The following is a 22944-nucleotide window of genomic DNA, read 5'->3' as shown; positions in this document are numbered from 1 at the left end:
TGTAGGGTTTAGCTCTAGGTTTAGCCTTTAGGGTTTAGTTTTTAGGGTTTATAGTTTAGATTTTACGGTTTAGCTTAGATTTTAGCCTTATTTTTTAGATTTAGGGTTTAGAGTTTAGGAGTTAGGATTTAGGGTTTAGGGTTAAGAGATCTTAGTTAGGGTTCGACGAGCCGGTTCCAACGTCGCTGGAATGAGTCCAATCGGAGTTCGTTTGAGCCGGTTCCCCGCTGTTCCCCACTTTTTTAGTGTTCCCCAATGAACCTTCCCCTATATATATATATATATATATATATATATATATATATATATATATATATATATAATTTTAAAAAAAATGTAAGTACATATCAATTCAGATATAGACCTAGTATCAAATGTTATTCTATGATTTATAATTTAATCCACTTCACATTACGTTTTTTGAGCTCAATTCCAATATAGGCTACTGAACTTACATTCTCCACTCTCAAAACCCACAAAACCATACCAGACCTCCTTATACAACTTGTAAATTATGCATTAAAACTTGTACACTATTAAAAACCAGCAAATCTCATCTCTACAACAAAAGTTGATCTATTATAAGTAGTCCCTTCTTCCTAAGTTCTATCTCACCACCCATAAAACTAAAATGAACACACTTTCTTCTTCTTCTACATCATCTTTCTCTTCTTCAATGATTCTTGATATATTTATCTATGTTTGTTTGCTTGTAATTATCATTTTACCCTCATATTTCTTGAATATCTTATGGGTGAAGCCTCAAAGATTAAGAAAGAAGCTTGAGAGGCAAGGAATAAGAGGGCCAAAACCATCTTTTCCATATGGGAATGTGGGAGAGATGCAGAAAATCCAGTCTGCTGCAATCTCCATGAAAGCTTCAAGGTCCATTAATGGAGATTTTGTTGGTGATGACTATACTCGTCTTCTTTTCCCATACTTTGAACAATGGAGGAAACAATACGGTATGTTACACCACCGACTGTTATTTGTTTAAGTTTTGCAAAATATTAATTAAAATCGTTTCTTGAACAAGAATAAAATATTCAAAAATGATGTTTATTAGAAAAATATTAAATATATAATAAATATAATAAATGATGTTTTATGGTTTTGTTAAGATGCATTAACCTTGAAGCATTTATTGTTTGTCTATAATTAAACTTTAAATTTAAGGTGTTGATTTAGTTGAGATTTAAAATATGAATAGGGGTGTTGATTTAAAACATGAATAATGTCATTGAACTTACAAAAAGCAATAGATAAGTTTTTGCAAAAATGTTTTAGCTACAAAATTCATGAATATATCATGGACCAGTCTAGATATTTTACCTTTATTCTTCTAAGGTTTGACATGATTGATTAATAATTATAAAATAATGTAATTGAACTTACAAAAATAAGGCTATGTGGTATGGTGATGAGGATGGTCTGTTACGTAAGCGTTACGTAGATGGGGTGTGAGAATGGGGCAAATAGGATGGAGCTAAGGAAATGGGGGATGGGCCTAATATATATATATATTGTATGTATAGGTGTGTGAGAGAGGGGGAGGACCGTCCAAAACGTCGAGACCCCGACGTTGGCGACGAAACTGGACCGGCAACGGAGGGCATGAAATGGAGAGGGGGACGGCGCCGTACCATAACGCGACGGAGACGAACCCCGTACCGCATACCCTAAGTTTTTGCAAAGATGTTTTAGCTACAAAATTCATGAATATATCATGACCAGTCTAGATATTTTACCTTTATTCTCCTAAGGTTTGACATGATTGATTAATAATTATAAAATAATGGTTATTTTTACAGAAAAATAGGAAACTTTATTTATCACATGATTGATTAATATTCTTAGAATTTTGTTATTTATAATCACTCCATTTCGTGTAAGAACACTAGGTAATTGTAATAATTGTAATTTAGATGTAGTATTGTAACTTTAATAGCATCATTATAAGGCTGGCCGGGGCACAATCGGTGACCCCATGCGGGGACCGATCTCACCGAACGGTGAGGTGCTGCCGGTGCAGCGGGGAGCCAAGGCGGTGAGGAGGCACCGAAGAGAGGAGAGGAGAGAGAAGGTGGGGTCCATTCAATCAACCAATGAATTTTTTTTTTTTTAAATAAAAAACCAAGTCACCTAAGAGGGGAGTGCCGCCATCAATTTAGGGTGTGAGGGGAGTTTAAGAGGGGAGTTGACGTGGCACACGAGGATTGGTTATGCGTAAGAGAGGGGACTCCCCTCTTAGGGGAGTGCCCCTTACACCCTAATTAGTTTAAACACACGTTTTAATCACATTATTATAATTAAAAAATAGTTTTGAATTAGAGTTAATTACTGTTTTCGTCCCTACGGTTTGTCAAAAATCACTATTTCAGTCCATTAGTTTAAAAATTGCGAATTCAGTCCCTGTGGTTTCACTTTCGTAACCATTTCAGTCCCTGTGGTTTCACTTTTATAACCATTTCAATCCATTTATTTTGTTAGTACAGGGACTGAAATGGTTACGAGGTGGACTGAAATGGTTACGAAAGTGAAACCACAGGGACTGAATTCGCAATTTTTAAACTAATGGACTGAAATAGTGATTTTTGACAAACCACAGGGACATAAACAGTAATTAACTCTTTGAATTAACATATAGTAAACTATATAACAAAATTAAAGATAACTAAAATCTTGATTTTATTCTTTTTAATAAAGAAGTGTGTGTATAACTGTATATTAGAGTGTAGGGAGTGGTTAGACACTTGAAAATGGTAAACTTTAAAATCAACCAATGAGAGTGTGTCATGTCATTCAACCTTAATTGTTTAAACTATGCTCAAAAGTATTGGCAATGGTTAGACACTTCATGAATTGGTAAACTATTTAAAAAAAAAAAATTTGTGATTGGTTGAGATGACATGGACCCCATCACACACACCCCCTCTCTCTCCTTCCCTCCCTCTCCCCGCTTCGGCAACCCATTACCGCGTCTCCATCTTCACCGAGCGGCAAAACCCACCAGCGCGCGATGTTACCGCACGGTAAACTGGCTTTGCCGAGTAGGTTTGCCGCCCACTCCAGACACCCTTATATTTGATAGATATAGAGCAATACATAACAATATATACATATAACGAGTTACCTTAATATGATTATATAACAATTGTGATTACCAAATTGATACTCAACGATCAAAATATTATATTGACAACTTTTTTTCTGACAGGCAATATCAATAGTATTCAAATACTATAGTATTTGAATTTGAATACTATAATTATATAATAATTGTGATTACCAAATTGATACTCAACTATCAATAATATTATATATCATCAATATATGAATACTTTGGTGAATTATAATAATCACAGTGTCATTAATGTCACAAGATTCACAAAATGTAGAGTACAAACATACAAAGTGTCAAGGCATTATAGACTTGTACATTTCTTGATGAAGAGACAATGTGTGGGACATAACAAGATGTCGCAGTATCATTATTAATGTCATTCAATAAATCTAAACAAATTATATCTCTAAAGAAATAACAAATATTATATTCCCACTTTGTTTTATGTTAATAAATTTAAATGCATTCGATCATATTAAAATACCAAATAAGATCTATAGTCATCTAAATTGTATATTTCGATTTTGGCAAAAATGGACCCTATAACCACATGACTACCCATATATAAATAGCAATGATATATTTTGCTATTACTCATCAATATATGTCACCTATTTACTTTGTATTTTTTATATATTAGTTTCACATAAAATATAAACTTGAAATTAAAGCATCTCTATCTCACTGAATAAAGGTAGACTTTACCGTCATCTCACCCTCATCCTCTGTCGACCCACTTTGTGCAAGAGAATTTTACTAGATATGTTTGTTTGTGATATTAGGAGAAGGCGTGTAAAATAAAGGATGAGAGATTGAGATGGTTTAGGCATGTGAAGAGGGGTTGACGACAACACCAGTTAGAGCAGTGGAAACCCTTATTATAGAGGGGAGGAGGATTAGATGAAGGCCTAAATTGACTTGGGATAAGTGAATTAGGCAAGAGTTGTTAGAGTTGTGCCTTTCTGAAAACATAATCCATGATAAGGGTTCGTAGAGACGTATGACTAAGGTTAAACACTTTTAGTAAAGGGTACAGTTAGGTCTTAGCTTTGTCTTAGGGATTTATATTATTCCTAAACTTTAGGGGGTCATTGCATAGTTTTCCTTATGGTATCTATATAGATGTTTTATGATGTTATATTTGTTTATATTTTGCTATGTATTAGGATTTATATCTATTTCTATTCACTATGTTACTTTGTCACCACCTCCTATGTTACTGTGCCATTGCTATATTCTAGTCCGGTTTGCTTGCATATCGCTGTTGTCGAGTCGAGAGTCTCTTTATAAGCAATCTCTCTATCCACACAGATAGATGTAAGATTTTGCTTGCATCTCACCATCCCTAAACCCTACGAATCGGTTTGCCATATGTGGATCTACTACTGGGTGTATGGTTGTTTGTTTGTGATATTATATTTAAAGAAAACATGTTAATAATGAAATTGCAATATTACAATTTCTAACACATTCACACCTCACCGTAGTTATTTCTTAATTGGTAAAAAAAACTTAAATTCGTATCATCATTTAACATTTTACATATACTTAACAAAAAATATATATATCGATCTATTTTAACATTTTACATATACTTAACAAAAATATATATATATATATATATATATCTATAAATGACACCATAAATAATCGGGTGACGTTTGTAATTTTAATACATGATTGTACTTTTATAAGATTACTTTATATGGATAACATAGATTTTTTTTTTATTTATAGCAAAGTTATTTTTCCTTCTACCAATGGATATTACTAGGAGCATGTTGTTGAAGATTTGTACACTGTTTACTTTTTCATGAAAGCGATGTTTCAGTGTTCCCCAGTGTCCCTGTTCTTTTATGTTCAAATCGAAGAAAGAAAGAGAAAACGTCACGTGGGTCTGGTTACAACTTGTGTACCATACAAGTCTAGAACACACACAACAAATAAAATAAAATAAAATCAATAAATTTAAACAGCTGTGATTTACACTTATGAATTATTTAAGAAAATAGTCACGACTAAAAGTTATTGGCTATTTTGACTTTCTAATAATCTATCTTTATTTTATTCTCTTTAATAAAATAAATTTGTGTGACATCATCTTCTTCTAAAATTAAATAGATATATGGTACAAGGTTTAGCCTAATTTAAACGTTATTTTACTAGCGAACACCGGTGTTACTGACGCCATAACCCGCCACCAACGCTACTGACCCCGCCTCCGCCGCCACCCACCACCCCCTCCGCCGCCATCGACTACCGTCACCACCCACAACTGCCACCCATTGCCGATTTTATTCCTTCTTCTTTTCCTGCCTACCAAACGTTACAAGGTAGTGATTTATTCCATTATCATATGGTAAACAAACAAGATCATAGAATGAAATAATACATTTTATTTCTTTGTTCATTCAATTACCTCATTTATTCTATTTTTTCGTTCATTTCATTACTCCATACCAAATAGATAACATCAGTAACGTAAAACTAATACGTTGTGTGTATATATTTAGGGTGTATAACAAGGAAACTAAACTAGTGGATAATAATAATACTAGCTTGGTAAAGTTTATCTATATCTATATCATTAGTTATGTCACATCATCATTTTTTCAATAATCTTTTAAAAAGATTTACATTTTTCCCGTAGAAAGTTGTGTTTTATATATATATAAATAGAGGCCAGTTAACGTACAATACGGCTTAACGTATGTCACGTACGATAGATAATTACACACGTTCATTTGAAAATCACGCACGTTATAAACTAAAAAAACCAAATCACGCATGTTGGAAAACATTAATCACGCACGTTATACGCATAATCACGCACGTTGTCGTACGTGATGTACTTCAAGCCGTAATGTATTTTACACTTTTCATATATATATATATATATATATATATATATATATATATATATATATATATATATTATTGAGTAAATTGTCATTTTAGTCTCTGAGTTTTTGTCCAAATAGTTTTTTTCTCTTCTAGGTCATTGACTTTTCCTTTTTTTTGTCATTTTGATCACACTGCCTAACTTAATCTAAAAACAGGTTATAATCAGGGGTATTTTTGGCATTAAATTATTATGAGGTTTATAAATTATGTTGTAAACTACCCTTGGTTATCACTACACAACAGTTATGCCAAAAATACCTCTGGTTATAACCATATTTTTAGACTGAGTTAGGGAATGTGATCAAAATAGCAAGAAAATGGAAAAGTCAGGGACCCAGAGGAGAAAAAAAAACTATTTGAACTAAAATGACAATTTAGACCAAACATCAGGGACTAAAATGACAATTTACTTCTCTCTAATTCTCTATATATATTTCATTACTTTTTCTTTTTCATCAGAATGTATCTATCAAAATAGTTGATCAAGGTAAAGTCAACTTAGCTAAGGTACAAGTCTACTAAGCTGCGCATGCTATAATACTTGAGATTTTTTTTTTTTTTTGAATTTGGTTTTTATATTATGAGCTGGATGGAATATTAGTACTGTTGTTTGATGTAGTATGTCTTCTTGCTCTTTTTTTCTTTTTGGCCATGGAATAATGTATGCAAATTTGTACCCACATATATCATGTTTCAACTTTATGTCTCCACCTCAATCTTTATTGCTGCCACCATCCTAAATCCTTGAAACCTACATATCAAAACCTTAAACAACCCAAATCCAAATCTTAAACAACCTAATTGGTTTGAAAACACAAAAGACCTAATTGGTTTGGAAACACAAAAGAGGTTTTAAAACCCTAAGCAACCAAATTTCTAACAAAAACAAAGGCATGTCCCCCGCCTTCTCCACCCTCCTATGACACCCATCCCACCTCACAACCGCCGCCTTCTCCACCCTCCTGTGACACCCATCTCTTCCCTCTTCCCCTTCCCCTCCCAGCCTTGTAATTTAAAGTAAAGTAAATCATCATTCCTTATAACGTCGTGACGTAAGACTAGGGATGTTATATATACACACATATACTTTGTTGTTTTTGTTTTGTTTTTCTAACAAGAGGGACACTCTAAAAAACCTATAAAAAATTTGTAACACCTCTTACTGACCAAAACCTCTACAAGTTTGACAAACAATGTTGACCAAATCCGTAAAAAAATGTATGCAACATGGACCATTTATGTAATTAACTCGTACGTTGATGACTTAGCAGCATCTGGTAATAGAATAAGGGGTCTTTTTGGAAATATCCCTAATGATAATTATGTGTTGACTTGACTATGTGTGTCCCTCACACATGCATTGATTGCCAAAGAAAAAAGTCAAAAACCTTATCTTCCATCGATAATTATAAATATAAAATTCTTAATTAGATAGATTTGATCTAAACGTGAGATCTAACTCTAAGGTCTTTTTGGTTATATTCTTCAACTAACTGATTGGTTATAAATAATTAAATATAAAATTCTTAATTAGATAGATTTGATCTAAACGTGAGATCTAACTCTAAGGTCTTTTTTGTTAGACTACAAGGTATGGTGATGGACCATCCTTGGAGGATGATCCGCCACGTAGGCGTCACGTCACATTCCTCCCCAAGATGGTTCATCCTCCAAAGCTAGAGGGCATGGTAGGATGGTCCTAGTCATAGTCCTCCACCACTTTTTATGTTTTTTTTTTATTTTTTTTAGTATTCTATTTTTTTTTACATTTAAGAAATATACTAACAAAATATTTTCATCAATATTAAACCCACATTACATAAATATAAAAAAAACATAAACTTAAAAAAAAACAAAGACTTAATAAAAATAAACATAGAGTTAAATAATTTGATGTTTTTTCATGATGTCGTGTTGTAATTTTTTCAACATCGAACGTTTCGGCTTGGGTTCGTCCTCGACATTCATCGTCATTATTTCCCATTCCTTGAGCCGAATTTTTTCATCGGAATTCGGATTTTCTCATTCGCCAATCGGACCTTCTCTTTTAACTTTTCTTCCGATGCACGACTTTTTTCTTCGATGCCCCGCTCCTTCGTCTTCGTTTTTTGGGCCGTGACGTCGTTGTACATTTTTAGGTGTTCCATAAACTCAACCATGTGCGGGTCCACCTTTTCCTTTTCTTTTCCCTTGGCCCGCTCCTTCTTTGTTTTGTCTCGGCCCGGTGGACGCTCCGGTTCACGTACGTTATACTCGTCTTCGTCATAGTCGGCGTCATCATTTAAGTTTATGTGACACCTCGCGTCCGATCCACCGGCGCTTAAACTACCCGTTTCCGATGTTTTTGGCGTTTCGCCATCGCCACCTCGTTAGGAATAGGCGCCCATTTTGGGTCGTCTTTTACAACCATCCACGCGCGAACGTGAGGAAAGTTGCTACCATTCTTGTCCTTATACTTTTCCAACGCCATTTTGAACACATCCTCGTCGTTCCACCCGCTACGACGGTCACTTGTATATAATTTGTTATACTCCTCGCAAAACCGATTAATGGCCGAGTTCAATTTTCGCCACTTCGAGGAAACCGAGTCGAGATCTCTATACGGGCCTTGGTCCATCAAGGCGAGAAACTTGGCCAATACCTTGGACCAAAACCCCTCACCCGCTTGGTTATTACCTATAAAAAAACAAACAAACAAAATTAAAAAAACAAAACAAACTTTAAAACAAACAAAATTAAAAAATAAACTTACTGTTAAGAAAAAAAAAATAAAAACTTTAAAACTGTTAACAAACAAAATAATAAGAGTAAACTGCCATTTTGGTCCCTGTGGTTTGGCCAGTTTTGCCATTTTAGTCCAAATCTCAAACTTTTTAAATCTGGGTCCCTGTGGTTTGCATTTTGTTGCCATTTTAGTCCAAAACTCAAAATCTCTCATTTTTTACTGTTTTAAGGCCCCTTTTTTGTCTTTATCTGCAGGGGTAATTTGGTCATTTAATTTTTATTAAAGCAATTTATTTATTACAAAACCCACATAATAAAAATACCCCCTATCCCAATTACATCAAAACCCTAACATCATTGTTGAAAGAAAAAGATGAATTTGAGTCTGAGGTTAAAGATTTGAGAGAGAGGGGCGGTGGTTGCAGGGGGTGCGAGAGGGTGGTGGCAGGTGGTGGTGCTTGGCGGCGAGTGGGGGGTGGTGGTGGCAGGCGGTGGTGCTTGGCGAGATGGTGATGACATGTCGTTTGTTGATTTTGTTCAGAAATCGAATCGGATTCAAGTTACATTAGGTAATTTATCTTCTGTTTTTTGATTGGTTTTTGTTACTTGAATCTGGTTTTTGTTACTTGAATCGGATTCAAAGTTACTTGAATCTGTGCTGCATCTGGGTCGAGAGAGATGGGTGTTTGGAGAGAAAAAGAGAGAGTGTGTGTGTGCAGAGGAGAGAGAGAGAAGAGAGAGATGGTGGTGTTGGCGGCAGTGGGATGGTGGTGGTGGGGATGATGCGGTAGTAGGGGTGGTGGTGGTGGTGTGGTGGTAGTTCAGATAAGAGAGAGAGAGCTGCAGATTTCTTCATCGATGATGAAGATGAACTGCAGATGTATGTGTGTATATTAATATATATATATATATATATATATATATTAATTTTTGAATTAAGAAAATGTTAAATGAAAAACAAAATGACCAAAATGCCCCTGAACTAAAAGACAAAATAGGAGGTTGCAACAGTCAAAAAATAGGGTTTTTAAATTTTGGATTAAAATGGCAACAAAATGCAAACCACAGGGACCCAGATGTAAAAAGTTTGAGATTTGGACTAAAATGGCAAAACTGGCCAAACCACAGGGACCAAAATGGCAGTTTACTCCAATAATAAACTTAAAAACTAATAAACCTAAACAAAAAATAAACTTAAAAACTAAAATATAAACCCACTATTAAGAAAAAAAAATAAACTTTTAAAAATTTAAACTTTAAAAATTTAAACTTTAAAAAATGTAAACTTTAAAAAGATGTAAACTTTAAAAAAGTACGAACCTTTTATCGGCTTGTCGGAAGTGCCAATGAAAGCCTTGGCTAAGGCTTCTTCTTCGATTGGGGTCCACTTAGTCGCCTTCGATTTCGACGTTTGATCACCCACCACTTGTTTGCCTTTGTTTCGTTTTCCTTTCCCTTTAGGCGGTTGGGTTTCGGGCACAATCTCCACATCGTCTTCGGGTTCGGATTGGGTCGGGATCGGTTGAGGTTGAACGGGGGGTGTGGGGATCGGTTGAGGTTGAACGGGTGGGAAGTTCCAAGCACCCCGCATCATCATTTGTTGAAGGGCTTGATTTTGGGAGATTTGAGTGAATTGGTTTGGCGAGTGTTGGAATGAAGCAAACGCGTTCGATGAATATTGGGAGAATTGGTTCGGTTCTAGTGTTGGATAATATCCCGGAACCGAAAAAACATTTGGTTGGGTCGGATTGTTGGGAGTATTCGGGTTGTTCGAAGTGTTCGGGTTCTCCTGGTTGTTGAACGGATCCATGAAAATTATGTGGAAGAAGGTTGAGAGAATAGTGGAAGGAGTATAAAAATTATGTGAGAAAGAGGTGAATTTTTGAGGTTAATTTGGTAATTGATAGTGAAAATGGAAGTTATATTTATATATTTTATAAATATAGCCGTTTGTAATTATTCAAATTATGGAAATTTTCTTTTTTTTTTTTTTATTTTTAACGGTCATAAAGAAAAGGGGGTCCACTTTTTTGCATCGTCGCAAACGGCTAGAATGGGACGGAGAGGACGGGGACGGATGGGGGCGGCACGGTGTTTGGACCGTCGCCGACCCGCGACGGGCCGGGGCCGACCCCCATACCGTGTAGCCTTATATTCTTCAACAAACTGATTGGTTAACAAAAGTAACTATTTAAAAACATCAACCATTAATCTTTTGACATGTGTCATTGTCATCGTCTTAGACTGACTATATTTAAATACCCGTATTTCTTTAGGTTGGGTTGGATTTAGTTGACCCAGAACACTTCTTGTGCTGACACTTTGACAATAATAATATAGTTGCAAATAAAAACGGGTAAGGCTTTTGCTAGTCAATGATGTGCATTAATTATTGTGCTTTAATCCTTAATCCCTTATCTTCTAAAGTGATTATGTTTAAAGTATAGTAAACGCAACCTGTAGGGTTATTTTTAACAAAGCTAAAGAATTAAACAGGCTGTATGCCTTGAGGATACCCTTATTGAGAATCTTGTGACTCGTTTTCTCCTCGGTCAATTTTTTACCCGTTTGATCATGTTAGAGAAAACATACTACACCCGTTTTTAAAAGGAGTGTTTGGATGCAGGTTCAATATTTACATACTCAACGGGGAATAAGCAACACTTGTATGTAAATGATCCTGAACTGGTTAAGGAAATGAACCAGTCCATCACACTTGGACTGGGAAAACCTTCTTACATCACCAAAAGACTCTCACCTTTGCTTGGCAATGGAATCTTGAGATCAAATGGCCATTTTTGGGTCCATCAGAGGAAAATTATTGCCCCTGAATTCTTCATGGATAAAGTCAAGGTACATTACTCCTTTTCACTATCAACCAACCAAACAAACCCCATGTATATCATTAAACAAAGGGTTAACTGAATGATATGATCGCTTTATGAACTTATAGTCATAAAGCGATCATATCGCGTTTCTATCATTAATGATAAGATCATGTTATGAACTTATAGTCATAAAGTTTACTAACACGATCCTATCATTAAACGAAAGGTTAGTTGAATGATAGGATTGTGTTATGAACTTATAGTCGTAAAGGTGCGTAACACGATCCTGTCATTAATGATGAAATCGTGTTATGAACTTATAGTCGTAAAGGTTCCTAACACGATCCTGTCATTAATGATGAAATCGTGTTATGAACTTATAGTCGTAAAGGTTCATAACACGTTTCTATCATTAACGATAAGATCATGTTATGAACTTATAGTCATAAAGGTTCCTAACACGATCCTATCACTAAACGAAGGGTTAACTGAATGATAGGATTGTGTTATGAAATTATAGTTGTAATGGTTCATAACACGATCCTATTACTAAACAAAGGATTAACCTAATGATAGGATCTTGTCATGAACCCCTATAGTCGTAAAGGTTCATAACACGATCCTATCATCAAACAAAGGGTTTACTGAATGATAGGATCGTGTTATGAACTTATAGTCGTAAAGGTTCTTGACACGACCCTATCATTAAGCAAAGGATTAACAGGTAGGATCATGTTATGAACTTATAGTCATAAAGGTTCATATCACAATCCTCTCATTAAACAAAAGGGTAAACTGAATGATAGAATCATGTTATGAACTTATTGTCATAAAGGATCCTAACATTATCCTATCAATAAACAAAGTGTTAACCGAATGTTAAGATTGTGTTATGATTTATGAACTTATAGTGTACGAACCTTTTTGTTAACTGACTAGGGTATGATGGGGCTCATGTTGGAATCGGTTGAACCACTTTTGCGAAAATGGGAAGCGTGCATTGAAGCTCAGGGTGCACTTACAGCCGAGATAAGAGTTGACGACGATCTAAGGGCGGTTTCTGCCGATGTGATCTCAAGGGCATGTTTTGGAAGCTCTTATACTAAAGGCAAAGAGATTTTCTCCAAGCTTAGAACCCTTCAAAAAACCATCTCCTCTAAAGGCATGCTCTTTGGCCTTCCTACTTTCGGGTAAGTTGCAACAATGTCAATTGTCACCCCTTTATTTAACCTATCACAAACAAACTATTACCTAAAAATCCGACAATGACAAGATTATATTATGAAACAGACAAAGGAAGGATGTGAAGAGTTTGGAGAAAGAGATAGATTCATTGATATGGGAGGCTGTGTGTGAACGAAAATGTCAAGAGACACCGTTGTTGAAAAAAGATCTTCTGCAAATGATATTGGAGGAAGCCATGGATCATTTCGCTAGTAAAGATGAAAGCAGACATTTTATTGTGGATAACTGCAAGAATATTTACTTTGCAGGACATGAATCGACAAGCGTGGCTGCATCATGGTGCTTGATGCTGTTAGCTTTGTATCCGGAATGGCAAACTCACATTCGCAATGAAATGTCTCAAGCCTGTCCTAACGGTGCACTCGATGTAGATTCACTCCCTAAGTTGAAATCGGTATAATCCATAACCATTATTCATGCACTCGGTTTTGAAAATGAGTTTCTGATTGTTACACCTAGGGGTGTAAACAAGCCCAGAAGCTCGAGAGCTACTCGTTATCGGTTCGGTTAAAAGCTCGAACGAGCCGAGCTTTAACGAGCCCGAGCCCAAGCTCGAGCCTGAAATAGAGCTCGTTTTGTTATTGAGCCCGAGCTCGAGCTTGAAATACAAAGCTCGTCTCGGCTCGCGAGCCTAGAAGAGCCCAAACAAAATTTTATTTTTTATATATAATATAATGATGATGATGATGATGATAACATTGGCGAGCCGAACTCGAGCCGAACTTTGGCTCATTTAAGCGATATTGAAACGAGCTCAAGCCGAGCTTTTAGCTCATTTGAGGTTGTTCTCAAAATAGCTCGAGTAGAGCCGAGCCGAGCTCGAGCTTTTGGGTTTTACTCGCGAGCCGATCTCGAGCTCAAATAAGAAAGCTCGAACCGAGCCGAGCTCAAGCTCGAGCTTCAGAAAAACATGACGAGCCGGGCTCAACCCGGCTCGTTTACGCCCCTAGTTACACCCGTTTTATTTTAGCTATTTATCTGATTTTGATTATGGATGACAAATTCTGACAAGACATGATAATAATCAGGTTTTGGGTTGTCATGTCTAATCCGTTTAATAAACGAGTCATTTGTGCATTGACCTGTTTAACTCGTTTCAACTAATTGGTCGACCCGCCAATCCATTTAAGACTCTTTAACCCGTTTATCACAACCCACCAATCCGATTAACAAGTTTACAACTTGATTACTACCCGTCAACCTGTTTGACATGTTTTGATAATTGTGTTAAGCGGGTAGTGTTCGGTAACACGATTTTAAGTGTTTCTGGGTTAGGGCTGATATTTTTTGCACAAATAAATATATGGGTCATGCTCGGGTTAAATAATTTAACCGCCAACCCGACATGTTTGACACCCCAATTTTGATTATCGAAAATCACATAATTGTTTTCAAACCACATATGTAGGTAACAATGGTGATTCAAGAAGCAATGAGGTTGTTCCCACCAGCAGCATTTGTGTCAAGGGAGGCACTAGAAAGGACACAAATAGGGCACGTAGACGTGCCTAAAGGTGTCTGCATATGGAGCTTGATCCCAACACTACACCGCGACCCTGATATATGGGGACCCGATGCCCATAAATTTCGACCCGAGAGGTTTGTTAATGGTGTAATAAAAGCATGCAAAGCCCCACAAGCTTATGTCCCCTTTGGAGTTGGTGCTCGCTCTTGTTTAGGCCGAAATTTTGCTATGGCTCAGCTAAAAGTCGTCATCTCGCTCATCACTTCAAAGTTCACATTTTCATTGTCTCCAAATTATCAACATTCTCCGGCTTATAGAATGGTTGTACAACCCGGGCATGGTGTCAACATCCTCATTCAAAAGTTTCAATAGAGAATTAGAGATAGGAGATTATTGTATGCATTCGAATATATAACATGTTTTGTAGAATCAAGTTGTTTTTGATATAATAATTACATGCATACATAAAAAGTTTCTATAGGCTTTCTTCTATGCATGATGGATGAAGATCATAGCCACAAACATTACAAGAAAACGCCCAAAACGACCCACGTTTCTTGCAGAAATCACAGATGTATGCTTTTGCCATGTCGAGTGTAAGAACATGTTCATGCTTACCGTCTTTTACTTGTTGAGGTAATCCATCTTTTTCCTTCATTAACGACGTTTCTATCTCTAAAATCTTTGCTTCGGTGAACGGGAATCCTCGAGCACCATACGATGAAACCATTTCTCGCCCGTTTGTGCTAACTGTTTTCCCATTCGGTCCTAGAAATATCAAACTCGGGATCCATTTAACTTCAAATATTCTGCAGAGATCTTGCCTTGTTTTGCTGTTGAAAGGGATAGCTGGCCATGGCATTTTGCTTATGCTGAGTTCGAATTCTTTGAAATCTCTATCGGTTGAGATGAATATGACTTCAAATTGTTGATCTTTATTGGTGGTGATGTCGTTGTATGCTTCGATGAGTTGGGATGTGAAGTCACGACACGGTGGGCACCAATGTGCACCAAAGTATAGGCCGATCGTCTTGCCAACAAGATCGGATGCACATAACTACAATCAAGATTCAAGACCTTTAAAAGCTTAACATGGATCACCAAAGTTTTAAACTTTTTTCCTTCTTAGTCGACCCATAAAATATTTAGATAGCTGGAAACAAAATCTATTTATCAAAACCCATGATTAACAGAATTTTTTGCATTACTAGGTGCTTTGAACATCAAAAGACTACTTCTAGGTGGTGTGCAAAAAACTAATTACTTATAGGTAATTTGCTGTTTGATTCAGCGACATTTAACCAAAATTTCTGCCAAACCTGCAAGTCCTGCCACGATTCTGCAAAGATTCTTTTTGTAGCTGAAGTTCGCTGTTTTAAACCCATACATTCAGAAGTTCGCTGTTTTAAACCCATACATCAAATAACATCGCTGAATCAAACTGATATGTTCATAAATGTCGCTGAATTGAACCCATATGTTCATTAATGTCGCTGAATCAAACTGATAAGTATATAAACTTCGCTGTTTTATTTCTATATGTTCATAAATGTCGCTGAATTGAACCCATATGTTCATTAACGTCGCTGAATCAAACTGATACAAGAGCAGTTTGAAATAAATACTTACCAAGATGTGTTAATGAAATATTCAAATAAACTGCCTTCACCAGAGAAGTTAATATGAACTCTGTTGTATGTATCAAGAGGTGTTAGTATAGTCTGAAGAAGCCATGTGAACCCACTGTGCTTCGAAATCATGCTGGATAACTTCCTGGTGTATTCATCTATGGACTCCCCGTCCTTCATACGCATTGCCTCGAACTCACTTCGGAGGGTGTGCAAACGTGCTTTTTGCACCCTCTCGGCTCCCAAGTATCTCATTTTCAACGACTCCCACACTTCTTTCACCGACTTTTTCTTTGAAACTTGCAGCAAAACCTCCTCCGGTATTGCTTGGAACAAGAAAGCTCTTACAAGTTTGCTCTTTTTTTCATCAATTGCAACACCATCTTCTGTTTCTATGGACTCCCAAAGACCTTGAGCATCCAGAATTACTTCCATTTTGATCGCCCAAGTTGTGTAATTCATGACGGTCAAGATCGGGCATTGCAACGAAACGACTCCGGCTTCCTTCGGTGGGTTCGATGTAGTGGCTAAGGTTGACATCTGGGGTATTTGGGCATCAACTGATTGAACCGTGTAGCTCTGATACCAAGTGTTGGTGATCGGAGAGGATTAATATGATAAAACTCACCCAAATATGATAAACTCACCCAAATCAGCGACATATATAACATATTTATTTGAAACAACGAGGTTGTTGGACATATCGTTTCAAATCAGCGACATTGTTGGACATATCGTTTCAAATCAGCGACATTGTTGGACTTATCGTTGCAAATCAGCGACATTGTTGGACATTTTATAATGAAACAGCGATATTGTTCGACATATCCGATCAAAACAGCGACTTTCTTAATGATCTATGTTCAAAACAGCGACTTTCTTGAGGTTCTTTATATGAAACAGCGTGTTAAAGTATTTGTTCAAAACAGCGAATTTAAGAGACAATTGGCAGCTTTGGCAGGAGACCTGCAGATTTGCAGGAAAAGAGGGTGAAAGTCGCTGTTTGAAACAGCGACATACCTATATGTAATTTAAAATTTTCAGACCACCTAAAAGCGCTGTTTCTGACTTGAGACCACTTATTCCTGCAAAAAAATCTGATTAACAGATGTAAAAGACATCAATTAAAGAGTAAAATGTTATTTCGTCCCTGAGGTTTGGCTACTTTTGCGACTTTCGTCCAAAAGTTTGTTTTTCAGCATCTGGATCCAAAAGGTTTGAAATATTGTCATTTTCATCTGACTCGTTAACTCCATCGATTTTTAATGTTAAGTCAGGGGTGTTCTTATCTTTTTAGACATTTTTTTTGTGATGACTAAAGGGTTTGGGTGGGGAGAAAGTCAGCAGAGGTGGATCTCTATTTCTTATAGTGTTTTATATTTTAATAAAAATTGTCTCAAAAAGACGTAAATGCATCTCAATTAACAAAGAAAAATGGATGGAGTTAACGAGTTGGATGAAAATGGCAAGATTTCAAACCTTTTGGATCCAAATGCGAAAAAAGCAAACCTTTGGACAAAAGTTGCAAAAGTGGCCAAACCTGAGGGATGAAAATGACATTTTACTCTGTGTAATTAAATAAACAAGAATCACCAACCTTTCCACCTTTACCATAGACAAATGAATCATCAATCCCATTTGCAAATAGTTCATTTAAATTCCCTCCTTCACGTTTCGCTTCATCCAACGCCTTTAACTCTTCTTGCCTTTTCTTGGTGAAAGGATACGCATCGGCTCCGTAATCTTTTATCAGTCCAACTGCATCTTTTGCAAGCAGTTTTGTGCCGACATCCAATGGCATAAACGACGGAATTTGATTAACTTTGTACACGTTACCGATAATTTTCTGTGAATTGACATCAAATGGAACCACAAGCCATGGCATGCCCTTTATGTGCTCTTTATATCCATTTTCGTCGCGGTCAAATGATACGAAAATAACTTCTAGTTCTTGTCCAGTTTCTTTTAGCGTGTTGTAGGCTTGCACGAGTTGTGGTATAAAAGCGTTACAAGGCCTACTCCAGCTTGCAGAGAACAATAAGCAAATTGTCTTCTCTATACCTGATGGTAATGGTACCTAGATCCAAAAACAAAGCACATGGATTCATGATCATTCTCATTAACTAAATGTGGAAAACGGGTAGAAAGGGCAGTTGGGTTGAGTTGACCCAAAACACGTTTTTCCCAAATTTCAAACATTTTTTATTAACGGATCATTATAGACGATATTTATTAATATGATAATATAACTTTTTTAATGAAGCCATTCAGTTGGTTGTACACATTAACAATCAAATTTCTTTTGGTTAAAGGAGATGGCACCCCGTTTGGACCCTGACTTGTACATATTGACATTAACAATTTACAATCAAGTAATCAACTTTGGGCCACCTTGGACCATGACCCGTTTGACCTGTTCAACCCAATTTTCCAATGCTCTCTTTTTAGCTAAATTTTACGAGTGTAGCCATGACCCGTTTGACCCGATTTTTTGGTTGTACACATTAACATTAACAATTAACTTTGGGCCACCTTGGACCATGACCCGTTTGACCTGTTCATCCCGATGTCCCTATGTTCCCTTTTTAGCTAAATTTTATGATTGTAGACATAACCCGTTATAGATAACACATAGCCCAACCAAGTAACCAAAACACTGCTACATAAACAAGCATCCCACCAGAAGCAACACATTGAGATTCAACCATACAAGATTACAAGTTGCATCAATAGGTCCTCACTTATGAATTATGATCCAGTTAGCAATGAATAAAGCACAAAGGAAAAATACAAAAATTTCGGTTATCAGCTTACTTTATCATAAACCAGTGACACAGCCAGAGGGCTACCAGGTGTGATTAAATAACCTAGCTCAAAAAGTTGTGATTAACTTGAAATTTTTTGTGGTTTTACTAGATCCGACACCGCAAACAGCCATGTTATCAAGTAAAATTAGATTCATATGAACCAAAACAAATCAAGTTTAGCAAAAAGATTACTTTTTTATTAAAATCTTTCATACCTTCTGTTCACCACATAAAAGATAATGAGTTCCTTCTTGTTCCATAAGAGTCTTGAAGTTCTGAGTGGAGAATTCAGCAGTTTCACAAGCAGCTCCTCCCATGGCACCTTGAAGCTATAATTTAAACTTTAATCAACTTTCTGGATATAACTGGAGTTGCTCTCCACCCTTCTTTTTCTTGCTTGCTTGTGGTTCACTCTATTTAGCTTGGGAATATATACCCTTTTGAGCTTATTATCATGGTATTTGAGGATATTCTGTTATGCCCATTTGAAACTCTGTTACACAAAGTCCTTCAAACTTTAGTCTTTGGATAAGTCTTTTCAACTATCACAAGTTATGTAAGTAAATTACCATTTTGACCTTGCAACAGAAGATTACAGCTACTTAAATCTTATACCCCATCCCATGATCACTTTCATTAAAGATAATGACATATATCCCGGCTTGGCATTTCATCAAACACCTAGTGTGCAAACTCACTCTTTTTCAAAATAGAACTCCAGTTTTCTATATTGATCATGCAACACATGCGATTTAAGATAAGCCACAATAGATATGTAACTAAATTATGATATTATCTAATACCAGAATTCATCATGGGCCACTTATACACTCCGGTCCCTCTTGATTCTTATCCTCTTCTTCCAGTGGAGTGGATGTTAAATTATTGTTTGATTAGGAAACGTAACTGTCTACATTTTCCGATAGATTGTGACCGTTCTGATTAAAACAAAAAAGTTAAATTATATGTTTTTACCTTCAAGATAATGGGTTGTTGCTGCTAGATAGTGTTAAAAGATAGAATGGGACAAAGTCGCTTTAAAAAAAAAAAAAAAAAAAAAAAAAAAAAAACGTGTGTTTGTACCCTGTGCCTTTGATACATTTGGTTCGCTGTCCTCGGATGCATTTAGATTACCAACGTGTTTATCCCCTTTGCCTTTGATACATTTGGTTCCCTAGCCTCGGATACAGTAGTGAAATTTTTGAATAAAGGTCGAGCGGGTCGTGCATAGTAATTTTTCGAACCCTACGACTCATAGTTTTGTCTTTAATAATAGGATCAGTTTTGCTATCTAAAAAGAGGTTGTGACATCTTGTTAGGGATGAGTATTTGGTATCAGGTGTGTTCAATACCAAAACTGATACCCACTTTCCTCGTTTTTTCGGTACCGATACAGTATCAGTATTTACGGGTAAAACACCGATAAATACCAGTACCGTCCCTACATCTTGTTGTCCATCTACGGATCTACCCTCCACTTTATTGTAATTGGTAGTTTTGGATTAACTTTGGTTAATTTAAAAAAATAAAAATAAATAAAACACAAAAAGAAAGCTTCTTATTTCTACGGAGATATGACATTCATCGGTTCAATTACCGGCGGTTCCCTCTCGCCGGCGATAATATTCAACAACCACAAACCACCACTCCGGCACCGCCACCAGCGCCCACCAACGCCCCCAATATTCATATCCACAAACTTGTCAGATATAAACCCTAACAATTTACGAGATCTGTGTACTACCTGCAACCATTCGTTCCACCGGTTCCCTAATATCTCACCGGACGGAAAAGTGGAGCCTGTGGACGTTGATAAACTCCGAACCGCTGTTTCTCACAGCTCCGTCGTTGTTTCCGTTTACGCCAGATCGGAACTTGTTACCGGCGGCGGCGATTGGTACCGGCGAATGATTCCGTTGACGCCGGTGACCGGAGAGTTGGTTGGATTTGGTAGAGCTGTGGGTGATGATGCATTAACTGCTTCAATTTATGATGTTATGGTAAGAAAAAACCCTACAAAAGTTATAAACCCTAATTTCATGTTTTTTGGTTTTATAGTAAATTAATCACCTGTTGGTTCAATTATGGCATAGATTAAGTTGATTTCATCTTTGATGAATCAAAATTGTATGTTTAAGATGGTCTTGTTGACTTGCAGAAAGTCAAAGTTGTTGACAGATTGGATTCTGTTTATTTATTTGAATTTATGTTCATGTAATGTTGTATCAGTTATTTTGTAGGTAACACCGCGGTTACAAGGTCGAGGAATCGGGAGGATGATTCTTCAAAGGATCATAAGGTTTGTTTGTAATTTTCGGAACGTTATGTTGTTCATGTTAATAATATTGATACAGTTTGACCAAAAAGAGTCAAGATGTGAAATGTTGCAGATTGCTTACAAATAAAGGTATATATGATATTGCAGCTCTGTGTTCTGATCAAGATATGTAAGTTACTGCATTGTTGTTGCAAATTACATATTGATAAACAGTAAATTGAAACATGTATGCTAATTAGAGTGTGAAATGACTGAAATATCCTTAGGAAATTCTTTAAGGCATGCGGATTTGGAGATGATATGCTTGGATCTACAACAATGATGTATACCAGGAAGAGTGGTAGTGATTTGGATTTAAGTGCTGGTAGGAAGTTACTTATGGTTCCACCACTTAGGAAACCTTAACAATTTTGATTGTTGGTTTATAAATATTTATTATTTTATTTGTTAGGAATCAATATGATTTTTTCATCTTTATACATGACATAAGCGTGCGAATATTTTTTGGAGTCGTATATAAGGTATGTTGTATTTCACGGGGCGTATGTGTATGTGTGCATTCTTCTAACAAAAGTGTCTCGTACATGTATAAGTTTCGCTATGTCGTTTTGTTTATCTTGGTTTCATATCATAAGCGATAATGCCTAATTAACACAAATACCCTATTTTGTTAAATAACTGTTCACAGTTCACACTTTTATTGATCTACAGCACACTTTTTGACTCTTGAACACATTCTTGTCTCCTTAGAATGATAACATAAAAAAGATTGATTCTTTAAACACCAAGATAACCAATTCCAATACTTTCTTGACATTAAAACAAAGCAATCTTTTTAGATGATTTAAATAAGCTTTACTTTATTCTTTTCTATATTACAAAAAGGATAGGAAACAAAAAAAAAAAAAAAAACAAATTGTTTTCAACAGGTTGAATTATGTCAATTTTAGAAAGCCCAAGCCCAACAACGATAGTTATCAAATTGAAGCGAGAAGGTGAGAAACCAGATTTCGATGATCTTGGGCAACCTATGATTCTGAGAGAGTAAAAGGCATACACATAAAATATGGAGTTAACTTTGTTTTGTTCCATCTGATTTGATTATTTTAACGGTTTTGCTTCAATAGTTTAAAAGTAGCCATCTTCCTTCCTGATCTTTCGAGTTTGTCATCAGTTTGCTTCCTGGTTCTAAGGGAGTTGCGCAAATGTGACTCATGCCAAAGACACTCCCCGAAAACCCTGCGCCCGAAAAACGATCTCTTCCCTGTATCCACTGCTTGGCCTTTCCAACAGTGGGGAATTGATATGGTGGGACCTTTCCCTGATGCTCCGGGAGCCGTGAAATTCATAATCGTGGCCGTTGATTATTTTACTAAATGGGTGGAGGCCAAAGCTCTCGCCTCAACTACTGCAATGATGGTGCGCAAGTTTATCTTGGAACACATCATTTGCAGGTTTGGTCTCCCACTCAAAATCGTCACAGACAACGGTACCAATTTTGCTTCCGAGGATCTTCAAAATTGGATGAAGGAAATGAAGATTGAGCACACTTTCTCCTCCGTTGCACATCCTCAAGGCAATGGTCAGAAGGAAAGTGTCAACAAAAGTATCGTCGAAGGGATAAAAGCCCTTCTTGGCACGAAGAGAAGAGGCTGGGTAGATGAGCTCCCAAGCATCATGTGGGCTCATCGAACCATGCCGAAAACAAGCACTGGCGAAACTCCTTTCAGCCTAGTCTACGGCTCGGAGGCAGTTATCCCAGCTGAAGTCGACCTGCCCTCGCCACGTTTGACAGCAGTCAATACTATCAACAACGAGGCAGAGCGTCGTCTTGACTTGGATTTGCTAGAAAAGAGGCGCGAAATTGCGCGAATTAAAGAAGACAAGTACAAGACACAACTGGAAAGGTACTACAATGCGAGAGTGCGCATTTGTACCTTC

General features: G+C 36.6%; 3 protein-coding genes across 4 annotated transcripts; 2 read left to right on the top strand and 1 right to left on the bottom strand.

Moving 5' to 3' along the window:
• Positions 1–600: 600 nt before the first annotated feature.
• Positions 601–14768, top strand: LOC110872776 (cytochrome P450 714A1). Its single transcript, XM_022121653.2, has 5 exons — positions 601–965; positions 11379–11605; positions 12520–12770; positions 12871–13219; positions 14234–14768. The coding sequence occupies exons 1-5, from the start codon at positions 632–634 to the stop codon at positions 14660–14662; spliced, it is 1590 nt and encodes a 529-aa protein (XP_021977345.1). The 5' UTR covers positions 601–631; the 3' UTR covers positions 14663–14768.
• LOC110872778 (probable nucleoredoxin 3) lies at positions 14667–19490 on the bottom strand. Its single transcript, XM_022121654.2, has 4 exons — positions 19295–19490; positions 18941–19218; positions 17516–17995; positions 14667–15347 (listed from the first exon to the last, which is right to left on the bottom strand). Exons 2-4 carry the CDS (start codon positions 19040–19042, stop codon positions 14766–14768), a joined length of 1164 nt encoding a protein of 387 aa, XP_021977346.1. The 5' UTR covers positions 19043–19218; positions 19295–19490; the 3' UTR covers positions 14667–14765.
• Positions 19491–20228: 738 nt separating this feature from the next.
• Positions 20229–21539, top strand: LOC110872775 (probable acetyltransferase TAP2). 2 transcript variants are annotated; one of them, XM_022121652.2, is made up of 4 exons: positions 20229–20725; positions 20966–21024; positions 21116–21172; positions 21270–21539. In XM_022121652.2, exons 1-4 carry the CDS (start codon positions 20300–20302, stop codon positions 21406–21408), a joined length of 681 nt encoding a protein of 226 aa, XP_021977344.1. In that variant the 5' UTR covers positions 20229–20299; the 3' UTR covers positions 21409–21539. The 2 variants fall into 2 exon arrangements, with proteins under 2 accessions (XP_021977344.1, XP_035832087.1); XM_035976194.1 differs by having other exon boundaries at positions 20230–20725; positions 21283–21539.
• The last annotated feature ends 1405 nt before the right edge of the window (positions 21540–22944 follow it).

Source organism: Helianthus annuus, chromosome 8 (genome assembly GCF_002127325.2).
Source record: "Helianthus annuus cultivar XRQ/B chromosome 8, HanXRQr2.0-SUNRISE, whole genome shotgun sequence".
NCBI lineage: Eukaryota > Viridiplantae > Streptophyta > Magnoliopsida > Asterales > Asteraceae > Helianthus > Helianthus annuus.
Note: the sequence above shows the minus strand (reverse complement) of the source record. Positions and strands in the feature narration are given on the sequence as shown.